At 41.8% G+C, this 14830-nt stretch overlaps 2 protein-coding genes and 1 pseudogene across 5 annotated transcripts in view; 1 reads left to right on the top strand and 2 right to left on the bottom strand.

Annotated features, from left to right (window-relative positions):
* The window catches only part of LOC102149430 (disks large-associated protein 5), a 43078-nt gene extending 33684 nt beyond the window's left edge, over positions 1–9394 (top strand). Inside the window, exons 9-12 of one of the 4 annotated variants that reach the window (XM_070237100.1) lie at positions 436–528; positions 5453–5667; positions 7049–7098; positions 9038–9394. In XM_070237100.1, coding sequence (XP_070093201.1) covers positions 436–528; positions 5453–5575 — 216 coding nt within the window. In that variant the 3' untranslated portion in view covers positions 5576–5667; positions 7049–7098; positions 9038–9394. Of the gene's footprint in view, positions 1–435; positions 529–5452; positions 5668–7048; positions 7099–8212; positions 8395–9037 lie in introns of all 4 variants that reach the window. The other 3 variants (XM_070237101.1, XM_070237103.1, XM_070237102.1) reach the window with 3 other exon arrangements.
* LOC138917988 (PWWP domain-containing protein 2A-like) lies at positions 419–5459 on the bottom strand (annotated as a pseudogene).
* Positions 9395–12439: 3045 nt separating the features above from the next.
* LOC138917983 (collagen, type I, alpha 1a-like) overlaps positions 12440–14830 on the bottom strand; it is a 93362-nt gene continuing 90971 nt past the window's right edge. Inside the window, exons 5-6 of the mRNA XM_070237097.1 lie at positions 14071–14232; positions 12440–12747 (exon numbers count right to left, since the gene is read on the bottom strand). Coding sequence (XP_070093198.1) covers positions 12731–12747; positions 14071–14232 — 179 coding nt within the window. The 3' untranslated portion in view covers positions 12440–12730. The remainder of the gene's footprint in view (positions 12748–14070; positions 14233–14830) is intronic.

A 14830-nucleotide genomic window follows, 5' to 3' on the forward strand; every position in this document is an offset into this window, starting at 1 on the left:
ACAAAAATGTGCACACAAAAGTTTGTAGCAGCTTTGTTCATAATTGCCAAGACTTGGAAGCAACGAATATGTTCCTCAGTAGGAGAAGGGATAAATAAACTGTAAAAAAAACCAACAACAAGAACAACAAAAGGGAGAGAGGTTGTGTTCACACTGTATAATTTAGGATATCTCTCCTACCATTTTAGTCATCAAAATAATTTAGGAGAATTATTCACATATGACATCCTTTATGTAGATTTTTGAGGTTTATAACATAAAATAACAATGAACAATTTTACCATAAGAAGTGATTTGAATCCTAAATTGAAAATGACAGTCTAAATTTATGTCACCAGTCCCAGTCGTCAATTTTTTTGAAGCTTTTGTTCATTAGTTTGTGAATTTAATATGGTTAGCATTAATCTGATAAACTTGTGCTTTATTTTTTAACAGATACAGGATCTGCACCACAAATTCAACAGTCTCACCATACTTGAGGAGTGTGGATGGGAGAAAGCCTGCAGTACGAGCAAAGACGTGTTTCAGGTAAATTTGTGGATTTCTAATATAGACTTTTACTTTAATGAATTTAAGCTTTAGAAACATTTAGCTTCAGGTTTTTCATCATTTCACAAAACGTGTCATCTATTACTTACAATGTCCTGATTGTCTTGAAAGAGTGAGGAAAGGTCAACACAAAATTCAGGATGGTCATTTCTGGGAGGGGATGTGGGGGCTGAGATTGGATTTGGTCCCCTGAGAGCTTCTGAGTTGCTAAGCAGTGGTATGTACCAGTGTGTTTTATTCTTTAGACTGTACCTATCCATTGTTTTGTAGTAATAATAGCAGTAGTAAATAATTTATATAATGTTTAGTATGTGCCAACTATGCTTCCCAGGCCGTTACACACATGGACTCAGTTAATCCTCACAACAGTCCTGTGAAGTGGGTGCCGTTATCCCCGGGTGGGGAATCTGAGGCCAGGAAGACTCGAGCACGTGCCCAGGGTGGAGCTGGGTTTCTCACTCCAGAACCCATGTTCTTAACCCACAGGCTATACCGTCTCTCTGCTTTATATACTCTTGTGTGTGATGTATTTCAAAATGAAGGAACTTTTTAAGGAGAAAAGAGGAACAATGACTCTTAGACTCTCTCTCTTCTTCCCAAATTTTGTCATGGAAAAGTTCCTATTTTCTCTGTAAAATTGGCTTTGTTGACGTGATAGATTCCATTCTTATCTATTTGTAGTAATTTTTTTCCTAAAATATTTTAACTCCAAGCTTTTGGTTCAGATTGCTACTTCTCAAGCCACCTTGGAGCCCTGCCACTTTTTCTTTTAGATTTTAGAAAAACGCCTGTGGTTGTAAAATCAGGTTTCTAAACTGGTACTTTATTATGCTGTGTAATCCAAATAAAAACTGTGTTTTGAGTTCTGTCTTAGGAGTTTAAGATGTTAGAGTATTAAAAGATTATTGTAGGATTATTTTACTAATGAAGTCTCCTTGTTTTACTAATGAGGTAATGTCTTACTAATGACAAAGGCCCTGAGGACAGTGACAAGATTGATTGAATGAATTTCAAGTCTATTAAGCAGGAAGGATGCTGGGACATTTGGACCTCCTGTGGGCATTTTTTATCCGGTGCTTAGTCCTGGGAACATAACACCACCAGCGACGCAGATAATGGCTGTGTCAAGATAGCATTATATCAGAGCCTTGTAATTCTGCCCCTTACCCGCAGTGTTTTTCTCCTACTTTATTTTATTTTATTTTATTTTGGATTTAGTTGATTTTATTTACAGCTTGTTTTTTTACATTTCAGAGCATTACACGATTACATTTTCTCATTTTCTGACCTGCAAACAGATACCTTAAATGAAAATATTTTTTTAAAAATTATCAAATTAGGTAAATCCAAAATGCAACAATTACACATATGACAATTAATTCATAAAGTGTAATTTACTAGGACGTATCCTAGGAATTTAGGAACAGCCAGTCAGGAAATCTGACCAAATTCAGCAGTCGACTATTTACATATCCAAAGACAAAGCTATCTAAACTCCCAACCCAGAAGTTTGAAAGTTTTTGTTAAATAACCATTGGACGAAAGAGAGAGAGTGATGATTCAAACCTAGCCAGCTGTGACAGTCTCAGTCTCAAATACTGGGCTAGGTACCCAGTCTGCAACTGAATAGCAAGCATCTGAGTTTTTCAGACACCTATGCACCATTCTTGCACCATTATGCACATAGAAAGGCTAAGTGTTCGTTAATTAAAAAGCAAGTAGTCATTAAATATCCACACTATTCCCCCTAGCTCACCAGCCCTTACTGCAATCCCGAATATGCAACCTGTGTCACATAGTGACAGGCTATATTATATATATATATGTGTGTATATACACACACACATATGTACGTGTCCGTATATATATACACACATACACACAGTACTAGGTACAAATGGCAATTAACAGTCCCTGCAAAAATTCATTTTCAGTTGAGGCTATGGCTCCTATGCCTTGGGATGGTTTTAGACGTCAATACTGAAAAATACTGCTAAAATCTCACTTCCTTAAGGCAAAATTTGATTGCTTCTTCAGTTTAAGCTTCTCAGTCTAAAAATGGCTATAAGGTAAGTATAAAAAAAAGCAGCCAGCAGAGTGCAATTTCTCTCTCCAACTTGGCCAGGCTATTTCATAGAAGTTACTCCTAACTAAATTAGGAGATCTGTGGCGCCTTCCAATGGTTCTTGCCTACCTTCCTGTCCACGTTCACGTTTTAAACTGTGTCAACAGAGCCCGCACTTCAGGGGTCAGCTGCTTGGCAGCCTTAGCTGCCTCTGTGATAGCCTTGCGATACAGGCTCTTTCTCTTCTTATTAAAGCATGACTGGAAGTTTTCTAAAAATGGGGAGAGTTGCGAAAGAGCAAGGAAAGACGTTGTTGGAGACCCAAACCATGAAATACGGGCCTCCTGTCGAACTAAAAGGCTGTTATCTTTCCGGCTCACAGTTATAGTAAGAATACGGGCTGGCCACCAAGGGAAGCCATATATCTTGGCCCAAACAATGTCCCCTACACATATGGTCCTGCCATCTGCTGTGACGCATTTAGAGACGTTTTTGGAAAAGACTTTCATTTTCAAGGAATTACTGAGCTTTTTCTCTTCCTTTGAAGAGGAGGAAGTGGAGGAGGTGGAAGGTGCATGCATACTGCCTGGAGGAAAATCAAAGCTTTCAGAAGAACTACACTCAGAGTTGGAGGATTTCAGCTCATCCATGCTATCAATGCTACACACTGACGCACTGGAAGAGTCAGATTTCTTCTGATTTAGGGTCATGTAAACAGAGATATTGCTTTTGCTGCCCTCTTTGCCCAGTGTCTGTGGTTCCTCCTACTCACCAGGCACAAGCACTTCGTTTGTGTCCTGAACCGCACAGCTGGCCTCTTCAGGGCCGTCTGAGGGGCTCTGATTTTCTGAAGGGGTCTCACCTGCTGAGCGGGTAGAGGTGCAGCGAGACTGGGGCTTGGGTGCCATCTTGCCACTCCGCATTTTCTCAAGTCCTGTCTTCAGAGAGGAGTCATTTTCTTCATTCTTGTACCTTTGTGGTTTTAAACGAACCCGAGGTGGAAGGGAACCTGAGCTAGGATTCTGATAGCGGCGTGTGAAATGGACTTTTGAATGTGCGTTTTTGAACGTAGAGGTTTCACTTTGCTTCTTTTGTGCCTTTTCTTTGGCAATTTTCAACACTTCCCGAGCTTTTGCATGATCCATGTTCTTACTCTGGAGCACTTTTTTGGTACTTAACTGAGCTTTTGATGTGTTGGCCTGAGCAGAAGCTTTGACTACTCTGCCTCTGCTGTGAGCAATATTTGAAACCTGAATCACAGCGTTTCTTTTCTGGCTTTCATTTTGGTTTTTCGCATCCACTTTATGGTCAGTTTTCAGTGTTTTGTTCACAGTAGTTACGCTTTCATTTCTCGGTTTTTTATCTTCATATTTAGAAGAGTCACTTGCACTACTGCCTTTTCTAATTTCCTTTTTTTCAGCAACAACACTGTTTTTACATTTGTCACACAGGACTTGCCGGGGCCGTAGTTTAATAGCATTCATTATTGAAGTAGATTCTTCCCTGTACATCTTTCGTTTGGGTCGCTTAATTTTCCGAGGAGGTGGCTGAGGTCTTGATTGGTTATATGTGTCCCTGATAAACAAAGGGGGAGGATAAGGTGCTCCTTCGTGGAAGAGAGGAGGTGGTTTGGAAGTCCACAGGCTTTCAGCCAAGCTCGGCTGGGGAGGCAGGACAGGAGGGGGATCCCCAGGAACAGCACCATTCGCTTCACGCTGGACTTCTGTCCCTTCTTGGAATGTGTTACTTTGAAGCTGCATAGCTTCGGGTTTATCCTTCTATTCCCTTTTGGGAAATACTGTCACAAGGGTCCCACGGGGCCCAAACCATCGGAGTGTGTGCTGTTGCAGGAAACAGAATGGAGAGCCGTGAAAGGGAGTCTCTGCACTTCCTATCTTTTGGACAGATCCATGAGGACCCCGGAGAAGAGCTTCTCCCCGAGGCGGAACCACACGACGAGCGCGTCCTCAATGACGGGGTGCAGCGTGACCCGCACCTCCGAGCGGGGATGAGTTGCGACAGCGCGGAGTCCCGCCCGCCGGCGGCACGAGCGCGGGGCTGCGGGCTGGGGCCGCGGCGGCTCCGGGCGCTCCTCGGGGGCCGGGGGCTCTCGGGCGGCGGGCAGGGGAAGGCGAGGGTCGGGCCCTTCCTGAGCGCGGCTGCCGCGGCTCCAGCACCCGGCGGGCGGGCGGCTTCTCCTCGGCCTCCAGCCCCGGCCCCGCCGCCTCCGGGCTGCGGGCGAGCTCCCCCGGCGGCGGCGGCGGCTCGGCCTGAGGAGAGGACTGCTGGCCGTCGGCCTCGCCGTCAGGCACCGAGGCTTCAGTGGCCGTGACCGGGAGGGGGTCCGTGCCGGCCTCGCTGCGGGGATGGGCTCCATCTCCGGCTCAGCCTCCCCGGGGGACGCTGCAGGCGCTGCCGCCATTTCTTCCTGGCTTCTCCCTCCTCCTGGTCCTCTCCTACTTTACTTTATAGGCCACTGTTAAGATTACTGAACAAGTAAGATCAAACTAATCTTTTATCTGTACTTTGAAACCATTCCCTCAGACCTCTTATTCATTGACCTCTCCTCCCATCAGTTAGCCTCGTTCTCTAGTTTCCATCAGTTTTTAGACATGTTGAGGGGTCTTGTCTTTGTTTACATTAAATGACAACAGCCTAGACTAACTCCTTGAGGGCAGGAACTTTGTCCTTTACCTTTGACCCCCAGCACGTTTAGCACATACTAGGAACTTGATAAGTATAAGAGAGATGTGTGAAATATTTCAGGTATGCTTTATTTATTTTTCTTATAAGATGGTAACGAGTTGCTTTAGTAAATGTCATAATTTCTCTTTGTAGGACAAATTTGTTTCAGGTATAGCGAGTGAACCAAAACAGGATGGTGCTGGGATCGCAGATGGGGGTCGCCTCGCTGCTGTGAAGAAGGCAGTGAGAGAGGATGCAGCCGGCAGAGCGTGCTGAGGCCGTGGGCTCTGCGGTGCCGAAGGAAGTTGATCATATAACCTTTGACGCTGGATATTTTAGAATCGAAAGTCCCGTTAAATCGTTTTCAGGTTAGTTTTTCTGCTGAGACTGCTTAAGAAAAGTATTTGGGTTGGATGGGAGCTTGTACAGCAGGTGAAAAAATTTTCACAGGAAGTGATATAAGCTATCTGTGATTTCTGGAAAATAGACCACATCCTCACCCCCAAACACTTGCAGATTTCATTTGATGGATGGGATTAGATTACTTGAAGTGACAAATCTCCTAAAGTTGCTTTTCTGTGTTTGCTAAGTGACTTCACTTCTGTTATTAGCCCCTAACCCCACGGTCCTGGGAGAAAGGTCACAGGTCCCAAGAGGGAAGAGAGATGATGAGGAGTGAGGTGATTTCCTTCAGGTTGGTGCCAGGCTGGATGAGAATTTCAGATGCAAAGGAAGCTTAGGCACCAAACCATCACACTTCTCTGGCTGTGCTTAAAAAATGATGCTTATGGAAGTTGGGTTTGGTTTTATTTTCATTTGTATCAAAACTTTTGCCCAGAACTTTTGAAACAGTAAATGTGCTAATTTCAAAATATTCCAAGGAAATCAGCTGAGGTAGAGCCCGGTTGTGGTAGACCTATTAAAAATCAACAACAGGGGCTGGGCCTTCCTGGTGGCATACTGGCTGGGCTTGTGCACTACGCTTCGGTGGCCCAGGGTTTGCAGGTTTGAAACCTGGGCACAGACCTACACACTGTTCATCAAGCCATGCTGCAGTGGTATCCCATATACAAAATGGAGGAAGATTGCCACAGATGTTGGCTCAGCGGCCATCTTCCTCACCAAAAAAAAAAAAAAATCAACAGCAGATACTAATCCATGTTGGATATAAGTAGCATTTTACATTAGACCAAACTATTTGGGATCCTTCATTGTTTGTGAAGACTCAGAATTAGAGAAATTCCCTGAAGTTTTTTTAGTTCTCCTCCTTTTCAACACACATCGTCAAACCTTTCTTCCAAATGACCAATTTTTCTTCCCTAATGCCTACTCCTACCTACTTTGTTGTGATTGTCATGCATTAGGAAAGGGCTCTTGCGTTTCTGTTATAATATAGCGTGTGATAGTTCTGCCTCCTCTCTTCTGCTGCTCTGTGGTGCTCTTCTGGCTGGTGCCTAACGCAAAATAAACATCACCTTGGCCGGACATTTCATGTTCCCCAGCTGGGTTCTTCATTGAGATTCTTTTGGGCACCTTTAATGTTACAAGCATGAGATTTGCTTGGAGAAGTCCCTTTTTATGCTGAAATTAAGGATGAGAATTTTGAAAAACTGTTATAGCATAAGATGACCTATATTTTTGTCTTAGCATTTGATATATGGAACTTCTCATATCTTTCAAAGCTTTGTCCATTTCTAATAACCCTCGACTGTGAGAATATTTAAAAAGTTAAAAATTCTTTTTTTTCAGCAGTATTTGATAATAAAAATCTCATGACTGAATGCCATCTTCTTGATTCAGTAAGTTTTCCAACTTAATCTGAAAAGTTCTTTTATATTCTAGATTTGTTTTATAAAATGAATATTACTCAGTTTTTAATTGAAATGCAGTTTAAAATTTACATCTTATTTTTTTTACTCTGAAATCCATTTGTTATTCATTTTTATCAAAATGGGAACAAAATTTCGTGTTTACATACTTTAAAATATAGTTTGTTTTAGCATTAAGCTCTGAAGGTGTATTTCCTTATGTGACTTATGTGTCAAATGTGCTGTGACAAGTCAGTTGAGTACATGAATATCTAACATGTGGCCCGGGTTATGCAGGTGTTTCTAAGTGATGCAGGAAAGTGTAAGGCAAGGTTTCCACCCATCTGAAGCATGTGCTCGGGGACACGATGTCTAGCCTAGCTTCAGGTGTCATTGGCTGTTTTCGTTCTAATTTGCTTAGATTACTCTAATTATGTTCCATTTTATTTGGAAGCCCCCAGCCTTTACTTTTGGTGACCTCTTGCCTCTAACTCCAGCTCCAGCATCAGCCCTCTGGGCAGCCTTCCCGTGGACGCTCTCGTCTCTCCCGTGTTGCCTCATGTCCAGGCACAGGGGCACACGTTTAATCTCTTATGAGGAGAGGGATATGAATGTGTTATGTTCCTAAAGCATGTTGTAACTTCAGGGCTCCATTTCCCTGATCCACCCTGGGCCTGTCCCAGGCAGAGCGTCTGCCTCGTGTTCAGGGCCACTGGCACGGGCACGATGCAGCAGTGCTCTCTTGCCCACTGAGTGTTTGCTGCCCTGGTTTTCTGCCCTTCCACGTGGTTGCAGTTCAGCGATCTGGGGTAGACCTGTGCCAGGTCATTTTAATGTGTAGCCCGGCTGAAACTCTGGTGTACAGCCTTACCTTGAAATTTTCCAGGGCAATTGCTAAAATGGCTCAGGGAATGGCCTTGGTTTGTTGATCTTTGATTTCAGAATGTAAACAATTCATTATGGCAAGTGTGGGATCAAACAGCAGCAGCTGTTGTTAACCTCATGAAGCCTGGCCAATGCTTGGCTTCCTGAAGCCACCAGTTCCTTCAGGACCTCTGTTATCTTGGCTTTCATTGGCTCTCAAAGATGCCTTCTTGGTTTTCAGGCTTCTGGGTGGCCTGGTGTCTCCGGGGCAGAAAGAAGTGTGTTACTATGACCCACACTCTGGTCCTTCTTGGTTCCAGCTGCCTTTAATCGCAGGCTGAGACCAGAGGGTCAGGCATTTCGGCATAAGGCCCATTTATAGAAACTTGACTTCATCTTGTTCCTAGATCTGAACTCAGAATGGTAGGTTCTGATAATATACGATCTTATAAGTAAATCTGGAAGCTAATGAATCACAATATTCTGTTTTTCATATTTTAGTAATATGATTACAAGTACTTCACAGTTATCTATACATTATCTTGCTGATAAATCTTAGTACCTTATAATTTACTCTCCTTGTGAATTCTTTTCTACTTCTGTATATATTAGAATTTTGATTTTTTGATATATTTTTTGTTGGTCCCCCTTGTCCATTTCACACCCAAATTATGACTTGCTCCATGGCATCATTTGAGCCTGAAGTGGGGCTTGAGGGGGAACAGAGGAAAGGATCCCACAGGATCCGACTAGTTTAAAAGGCATATTAAGTGCGGCTCTATGGGTTAGGATTTGTGGACTCTACATAAGTGGCTTAAGATGTGGCCTCAGTTTTATTCATTCTGCATGTGCTGCTGAGTCTATTTACCTGTTAGTCACCCTTTCAATGAAAAAAGCTATAGTTTTGACATATCTGCTAGAAAGTAGCATAATCATTATGTTAATAATTTTATTAGGTACAAAAATGTTATGTTATTAATTAATCCACTATTAACTTGCAATGTTGCAGACTAAGTTGGTGAAACTTGAATGTTACTTTAGTGACTTCTCTGACTTTGTTCTCTAGCCACGCCCGGGGTGCAGTGATCCCTTCACGCAGGTAGAGAAGTGACAGGACCACGCCAGGCACGCTTCCTTTGGTGGGGGCTTAATTGCCTTTTCACCTCGAACGCCTCCTAATGTAAATCAACCAGAAGAACTATGAATTAGAAAAAGCAAAACATTTTTGTCATAATCTCCATGCTGCAGTGTATTCTTCGAATACTGAAAAGTTAAAGAATATGGATTCATGTTCATGTATATAGTGTTATGTAATGTCTTAATTGTTAATATTTACTATCATGTGTTTTAGATACGACACTGTTTTTCAGGGGAAGTGGGGATATTTTTTACTTTATGCAGAATAAAAAATGCACTGTGCCTAGCCTCTCTTGTTTAAAATGTTTTAAGCTTAGGGCCGGCCCCATGGCCGAGGGGTTAAGTTCGTGCACTACTCTGCGGTGGCCCAGGGTTTCACTCGTTTGGACATGGCACCGCTCATCAAGCCATGCTGAGGTGGTGTCCCATGTGCCACAACTAGAAGGACCACAACCAAAAATATACAACTATGTAACAGGGGGATTTGGGGAGAAATAGCGAAAGAAGAAAAAAACATTGGCAACTGAGATAACAACTGTTGACAATCTTTAAAAAAAAAAAAACAAAACTTTAAGCTAAGTATATTCACAGCTTATGAACATTCTTCAGTTTAATCAAAATATGTTAAACTTTGACAGGAATATTTACATCCTTTCATACGCTATTCTTAGTTTGAACTCTTAAATTTGCTGGTGTTGAGCAGCTTAGCAGGTTGCATTTTCCAGGTGTACTGCGTTTCTTTAGATGAGCTATCTGGATTCTGAACTCAGTTTACATGCTGCTGTTTCAAATGGTCAAATTATTAGAGGTGCCCATTAAAGTTTTGCCTTTTGCCTTTTTCCTTTGACATAACTGACAACCTTTGAAGGAAATGCCTTCTTCCTCTGAAGAGAATTATATCAATCACGATGGGTTTGAAATGTTCTTTTATAAGACTCTCACCTATGAGATTGTAGAAGGCAGGACCGTCAGAATAACGGAGCACCAAGAAGACTCGGAGTAGCTGAAGCTTGTGATCAAACCTGGGTCCAGTTGTTTGTGTCAGCAAATGGGCTGAGGGTTGGAGGTGTTGACCAAACAAGCAGGAACTTGATGGATAACCCCTCAAGATTAGGGGTTTGCAAACAAGAAAAGAAAACGCATCCACTTCTGTTGTCAAAGGAAGGTGTGTTCGGCTTGTGGGGGAGACGGTGTTTATTATCAAGTCCATGTGAGCAGTTGGGAGGCTGTGTGAGGAATGTTCCCAGAATGCCTAGTCTTACCCGAGATTAAGGTAGCTTTTAATCATTAAGTTTGTCAATGAATAATTCAAGCAAGACGTGCAGAACAAAGAAATATATATAGAAGTTAGGGTTTACTAAGGGTGCAGAGCCAGGAACATGTAAAAGAGGTGAGTACAAAGTAACAATATGCAACATAAAATAATACTTGCCCTCGAGGATAAAGCAGATGAGAGTAAGACAGAGTCTGTAAGCAAGGTTTTTCTCTGTGGTAGGTTTAATAAGATCTACTACTGAATCGTTCAGAAAGCTTTTGGCTGTTAAGTAGCAGTAAAGTGAACTCAAACTGGCTTAACAATAAGTCATCAGGATGATTCGAGGCACTTTAGTATCAACAGCTCAGTGATGGCATCAAGGTCCACATTCGGTTCGTAGTTCACTTGGTCACCCTCGGTGTCGGCTTCTCCAAGGCGGGGTCCTTTCAGGGTCATAAGATGGCTGTGGGTGGTCAGCAGAGCTTTGCCTTTCCCTTTGGTTGGGCCAACTGATGCCACTTGCCCATCTGCAGATCAATAGGAGTCAGTAGGGGATAGGAAACGGGGAATAAATGGGAAGGCAGCCGTCAGTGTCTCCTACAACTAGAAAGAGTGTTCCTGGGCTATTGGACTCTAGAATCATGAGGCATGAGAAAACTCTTTAAAGACCAAATGGAAGGAAACTGCTTGAGTAGAACAAGAGCCTTTCCAAAATCAAAAAGAAAGGGCATTTCCATTTATTGAAGACCTACTACATGATGACCCCTTTGCAAACAATATTTAGCGATCACAGTAACTCTACAGAAGATGTGCTATACTGCCCATTTTATAGACAAAGGAACCGAGGCTCAGCGGAGTTATTTTGCGTAAACATAGTTCCCTCTTTTCTCCAAAGCTTATGTTCTTCCATTTAACCATAGGAGAAGGGCGGTCCAGACCAGATGTTAGGTTAAGGGATTTATGTAGTTTTTACACTGTGCTGTGATGTGCCGCCCAATCCCTCTGAAGGACTGAGGAATGAACTCCTCTAGTCATCGGAAGCGCAGACAGCCCGCAGTCAGTTATCATCCCATGTGAGAACGGCCTCAGGTGAAGACAGACCCTTCACCCACGTTTCCGCCCTGTTTCCCAGGTGGCCGGTACTTGTTGACTAGAGTTCAGCTATAAGGACCTGTTCCCCTCTTGACTACTCTAAAGGATCATCCCAGCTTCAGCTCCCCTGCAGGGTGGGCTGAGGCATCCACACCCCATGTCCTCCTCTGCCCAATCCTGTACCTTCTTGTCCCTATAGCAGTTGATCACAAGAGCGCTCCCTCATAAACTTCTTGCATTCTGATCTCTTTGCTTCCCGGGGAAACCAGCCTGTGACAATGAGCAATTTAAAGTACTTGAGAAGACGGTATTGTAGAGACAATAATAGATACAATAATATTTTGGTTTTCTATAAAATGAAGTCGTGTGACCACAACCTAGTTTTGAAATTTTATTATTCTTTGGGCTTGCTGGGAGAAAGGAAGGGCAGAAAGGCATAGTTAAGAATGTTGACAATGGGAACTATTAAACTTTTGAATCTGATATACGTTTAATTAAGAAATGATTTTTTTCCCCTCTACAAATTTAGAGATTTCATAAAAACCAAGAAAACCTATGGGGAGATAGTCTCATGTCGGTCTCCAATACTGATTTGAAAGCAGTGAAGTATAGTTTAGAGACAAAATAGGATTTAAAAGGATTCAAAAGAAACAGAATGCTAACAGTAATTGCCTATGGGTCAAGGGTCATCTATGGGTAAACTCTTTCTGCTTTTCTCATCTCCTGAATATATTTTATTTCCTGAAGTAAGAAAATGGGAGAATGATTTCCTTGTGGCATCTCCTGGTTTTTATGAAACCCAGGAAGAGAGAGGTTAATTTTGGGATAGTATTTACTTCTATTTCTTGTCTTAAAAAATATTTTAGGAAGTATAGAAAGCTTTGGGAGACTCCAACACAGTATTAATATTGCTACATATTTCTTTTTCCATTGTGCATTATTGAAAATCAATGCACATATGATTAAATGACATATGAAGACAGGTAACTCTTACAGTATTTATTAAATGGATGATTTACAAGTAGGACATTGATGAATAGAGGTAAAACTTTTCACTCATAGTGTACATAAACCCTTTAAATGTGCAAAGTTTACATTCAATTTCATTTTTTTAAAAAGCATCTGCCCCTTTAAGATTATATCATAGTGTGCAAAGCACTGGTGACATTTATGTCACCAGAAATTCACAGTTTGCTGACTTCTCTGAGATTTCTCTTCCGATGATTGTACTGCAATAAGTGAGCATCTCTGACTGCAACCTTGAAGTGGTGAGCTTCAACCAGCACTTGTATCTGAAATGGCACATACACAGAACCGTTAGAAATGCCCACTAATTTCAAAACCAGTCTGCCTGAGCTCAGGATGCCCGATGTTCCATCTTTAAGATCATTTGTGGAACTGACTAAAGTGCAGAAAGAGTAACTTTACAGCAAAAATAAACTCTAGATTATTTAAAGATTTACACAAAACAAAATGATAAAATTGTTAGAAAAAATATATAGTTGAAGCCATAAAGGAAAACATTAATAAAAACAAAGTTTACATTAAAACAAAGTTTTTTTATGGTCTAAAACACATAAAAGTAAAAAATAAACACAAAAGTAGGACATCCTTAATAGAGTGGCAAATGTCATGAAGCTCTGTAATAACCAGTTTGGGCAAGAGCAGGGAAAACACACTCTTCCAGGAGCTCGTGGATGCGTTAATCCTCACATCCTTCAGAAGGAGCACTTTGGCAATGTCTTCTCTACATTTTAAACATGTCTATTCTTTGAATAAAATTGTTCTTCTAGGGAGCAAAGATTTATAAGGATAGTTATTACAGTATTTCAGTAAAATAAATAAATTAACCTTCCCAGGTTTTATTTGTTTGGAATTTTCCATATTCCGAATTTTCATCAATAGTGTACCGGTTGAATTATCACATATATAAACAATGACATACCATTGGGTAACAATGTTCAGGAGGAAAAGGTGTCCACCAGATGTAGAATAGGGTCCCTCCGCTCCCTGCCCTCGAGGAGCTTACAGTCGAGCTGTTTTTTTGCCCACTCTACAGCCAACCACGGCCCAACAGGGAGGGCCTAGGAAATATTTCTTGAAGCAGCACTTAAAAACAGAAAGTGTGCTGTGTGTCGTAGACAATACTGGAAAGATATTCACCAAGTTGCAACTTTTGTGAGGATGGTGGAAGGGATGAAGGATGGAGGACTTTTTAGCCACTTTGAAAATGTATAATTTTTTTCATAAAACAGGCATGTATTCATTTTAGAATTAAAAAAAAGATTTTAGTTTTGACTGCCGTGCCAACTATGTTGATTTAAGGAAGCGAGTTTCAGTCCAACTGCACCGTAAAGACTTTCTGCCTTTTTTTATTAAGGATGATATTTTTCTCATTTCCAGAAGAGCTTAAAGTCAGAGTGGTGGCCGCAAGCATGACCGCCACTCCTGGCCCTGTTCCAGCCTGCAGTGCCTGGTCCCCTGGGATGGGGAGGAGATGTCCTAGTTAGGTGTCTCAGGAGAGCTGATAAAAATTCATTTCAAGTGCATTGTGGTTTAGAGCGAGTCCCATGAGCAACAGACATTTTCAATATCTCATAGTAGCAATAACTTACTTTGGTTTACCACTTTCAAATGGGAAAACTGCCTGTCTTTCTTCCTTTTCCCAGATATTATCCAGCTTTGTAATGCAAACAATGACTCTCCTGTTGTTCTCACTGAAGCGCGGGTTAAAGTGGAAGGCGACATCATGCCCTCTCTTGAAATCTCAGGCGAGCCTGTTTTAAACCAAAGACCAGAGTCAGTAAAATGATTCAAGCTGTGCATTTGTATCAAGTGAAGAACATGCAATTTTCTAAAAAGCAACTCATTGTATAAATACAGGATGATTTTCTAAACAGAAAACACACTGGACGTACATTAGGCCAAGGACTGGATATAACACAGAAGCATCTGAAAGGAAGCAAGACAACGTGCTGAGTTTTTTGCCTCGTTGTCTTGGTCACGTCATTCTAGTCAGCTGTCATTCCCTCTTTACTGCCTCTACCCATGAAAGCTCCTCAAGGTTTTCTCACAGAGGTTTAGGGCCACTTTGAGGGCACTTTATGCTTTACTTTGCAGAGAATAACGGTTACCTCCTTCCTGTCCTGCCAGCCTGCTTTTAATACCTATTAACGGCAAACCGGTCACACAAATAAGAGCTTTCAAATACTTGGCTTCCTAATAGTTAACCAAAAGCTGAGTCCTGACACAGCCAGAACTAGACAACGTCGTTAAAGTTCAGTATTCTGATGCTAAGTTGTCAAGTCGTGACAATAAATGTGATAAACATTCCATGATGTGAAGTGGAACTAACAAAAGTGCTGCTTGGCTTTT

The sequence above is a fragment of the Equus caballus genome, chromosome 16, assembly GCF_041296265.1.
Source record: "Equus caballus isolate H_3958 breed thoroughbred chromosome 16, TB-T2T, whole genome shotgun sequence".
Classification (NCBI taxonomy): Eukaryota; Metazoa; Chordata; class Mammalia; order Perissodactyla; family Equidae; genus Equus; species Equus caballus.